General features: G+C 37.1%; 1 protein-coding gene across 1 annotated transcript; it reads right to left on the bottom strand.

Moving 5' to 3' along the window:
* Nucleotides 1-525: 525 nt before the first annotated feature.
* LOC148850530 (protein TRANSPARENT TESTA 1-like) lies at nucleotides 526-1,952 on the bottom strand. The gene is made up of 2 exons (XM_088947202.1): nucleotides 1,445-1,952; nucleotides 526-1,335 (listed from the first exon to the last, which is right to left on the bottom strand). Exons 1-2 carry the CDS (start codon nucleotides 1,862-1,864, stop codon nucleotides 904-906), a joined length of 852 nt encoding a protein of 283 aa, XP_088803328.1. The 5' UTR covers nucleotides 1,865-1,952; the 3' UTR covers nucleotides 526-903.

The following is a 1,952-nucleotide window of genomic DNA, read 5'->3' as shown; positions in this document are numbered from 1 at the left end:
TCGATGATTCAAAAATATATGTATATACTAAAAAATGATTGCCCTGTGATCAATATTCTGATAAATTCTGTTTTGACACCCGTTATATATTAGATTAATTTCTTATCTGATATATAAATTTGTTATTTAGTTTAAGAGATTAAGTCAAAATTTATTTATTTCTTCAAAAAAAAGTGAAATTTTATTTGTAAACAATAATTCATTTTACATCCTACATCACTTAAAATGATTTTTTTAGAACGTTATCTAAATAAGCTCCTACTCAATTTCGAATACCTACAAATCAAATTTGAGTTTACCTTACCTGCATCCATTTTCAGCCCCACTCCAAATAAATTACCTGTGGTGCGCCCATATCGAACTTTTTTTTTTTTGGTCAAAACTCATAAATCATTTTTATGATGTTTCACATGGAGTCATGACATTGACTTAATTTTATAATAACACATTTGAGTCGACAGCTTCATCATATATATAAATCAATTCAACGCTTAAGCACAGAAAAACTGGGAATGAGTGGATTCCTTTTGAATGTTAAGTATCGTTCAATTATTTTTATCAAATATATATCAACAATCAGTGCGTACTGCACGTGAAATATATCAACAATCAGTAAAATCATTGTTCACACAGAAATACACCACCCACAGCCTGAGCAGAAAAAAGACTCGTTCGATCAAGTTCTATTAATATTCACCACCTTTAATTGATTGATAGCTTGTCATCATAGATATAATACAATGATGAAAGAGCTTTTACCATTCTAATTAATTTATATAATATAGCTTGAGAATCGCGGCTAGAATAGGTCTGCCTTGCTAGAATATAGCTAGCTAATGAGTCTAAGTAGTAGATTAATTACTAGCTAGAGAAACCTCATCATTATTTAATTGAAATCAATGATCAAGTACGGGTAAAGGTTTTATTCAACAGAGCATCACCAACTGATGAAGTAGGAAAAGGCTCATGACCGGAGCCAAATGCTCTGATGTGATCCTTGAGCGACCTCTTGTGTTTAAAATCAGAACCACAAACACAAAGCCAAAGCTTGCCACAATTCTTCTCATGGGTTCTCCAGTCACCTTTGACAGCCAAGGATTTGCCACACTTGCGACACATAAAGGGTTTCATCCCGTGCTTCCTCTTATAGTGGGTTTGCAACGTTCTGAAGTCTTTGAGGGGCTTTCCCTTTGGGTAACTTATGTTATTTTTGCATCCCTCTGCACAGCAGTAGCAAGGGATACTTAACATGCTGCCTCTGCCTCTGGGCTGATGAGCTCCCCTCAGTGACTCTGCTCCTTTACGATACTGCGACCCATGTCCCCACATGTGCATCTGTCACAACTAACATCCATGAATTCGAATGACACAGCTGATGATAAGAGGATCAAATCAAAGACAGGAAGATGAAATAATTAACAAGTTAACAATATAATTAACCAACCTGAAGGTTGTTGTAGCGGTTGAAGGTTTTTTTGCAGAGGTGACACGAAAAATAGGTGTAGCCCAAGAGTATCTGCGCAGGAGTCGGTATCCAATACTGAGTACCCACAGCATTTCTGTCTCCCACAATATCATTTGGTTTCGTATACGTGGAGCAATTCGAACTATTAGGCAGCCCAATGTGTAAGTGTAACGTTACGGTGACGCTACTTCCATTTTCATTGCCGGCCGTCTCATGATTTTCATCTACCACTAGTGTGGGTGTGGCCGGCCGAAGCAAGCAGCTGAGTAATGGTAGAGGCTCCACAGAGCTTTGGGTTGTATTATTTGTGTCCGGACAGTGAGCATAAGACTCAATGTCCTTAACAAAAGAATAAGCCACGGGATTTGAATCATCACAACAATCTACAGAAGACCCCATGTTTAATACTTTAATTCTGATCTCATGTATCTCTATCTACACTACACTTCACAGACTACGCTTGTCTCCAAATCTCGGCATATATGTG

Source organism: Nelumbo lutea, chromosome 5, assembly GCF_056320005.1.
Source record: "Nelumbo lutea isolate HS-2025 chromosome 5, American lotus-T2T, whole genome shotgun sequence".
Taxonomy (NCBI): domain Eukaryota; kingdom Viridiplantae; phylum Streptophyta; class Magnoliopsida; order Proteales; family Nelumbonaceae; genus Nelumbo; species Nelumbo lutea.
Note: the sequence above shows the minus strand (reverse complement) of the source record. Positions and strands in the feature narration are given on the sequence as shown.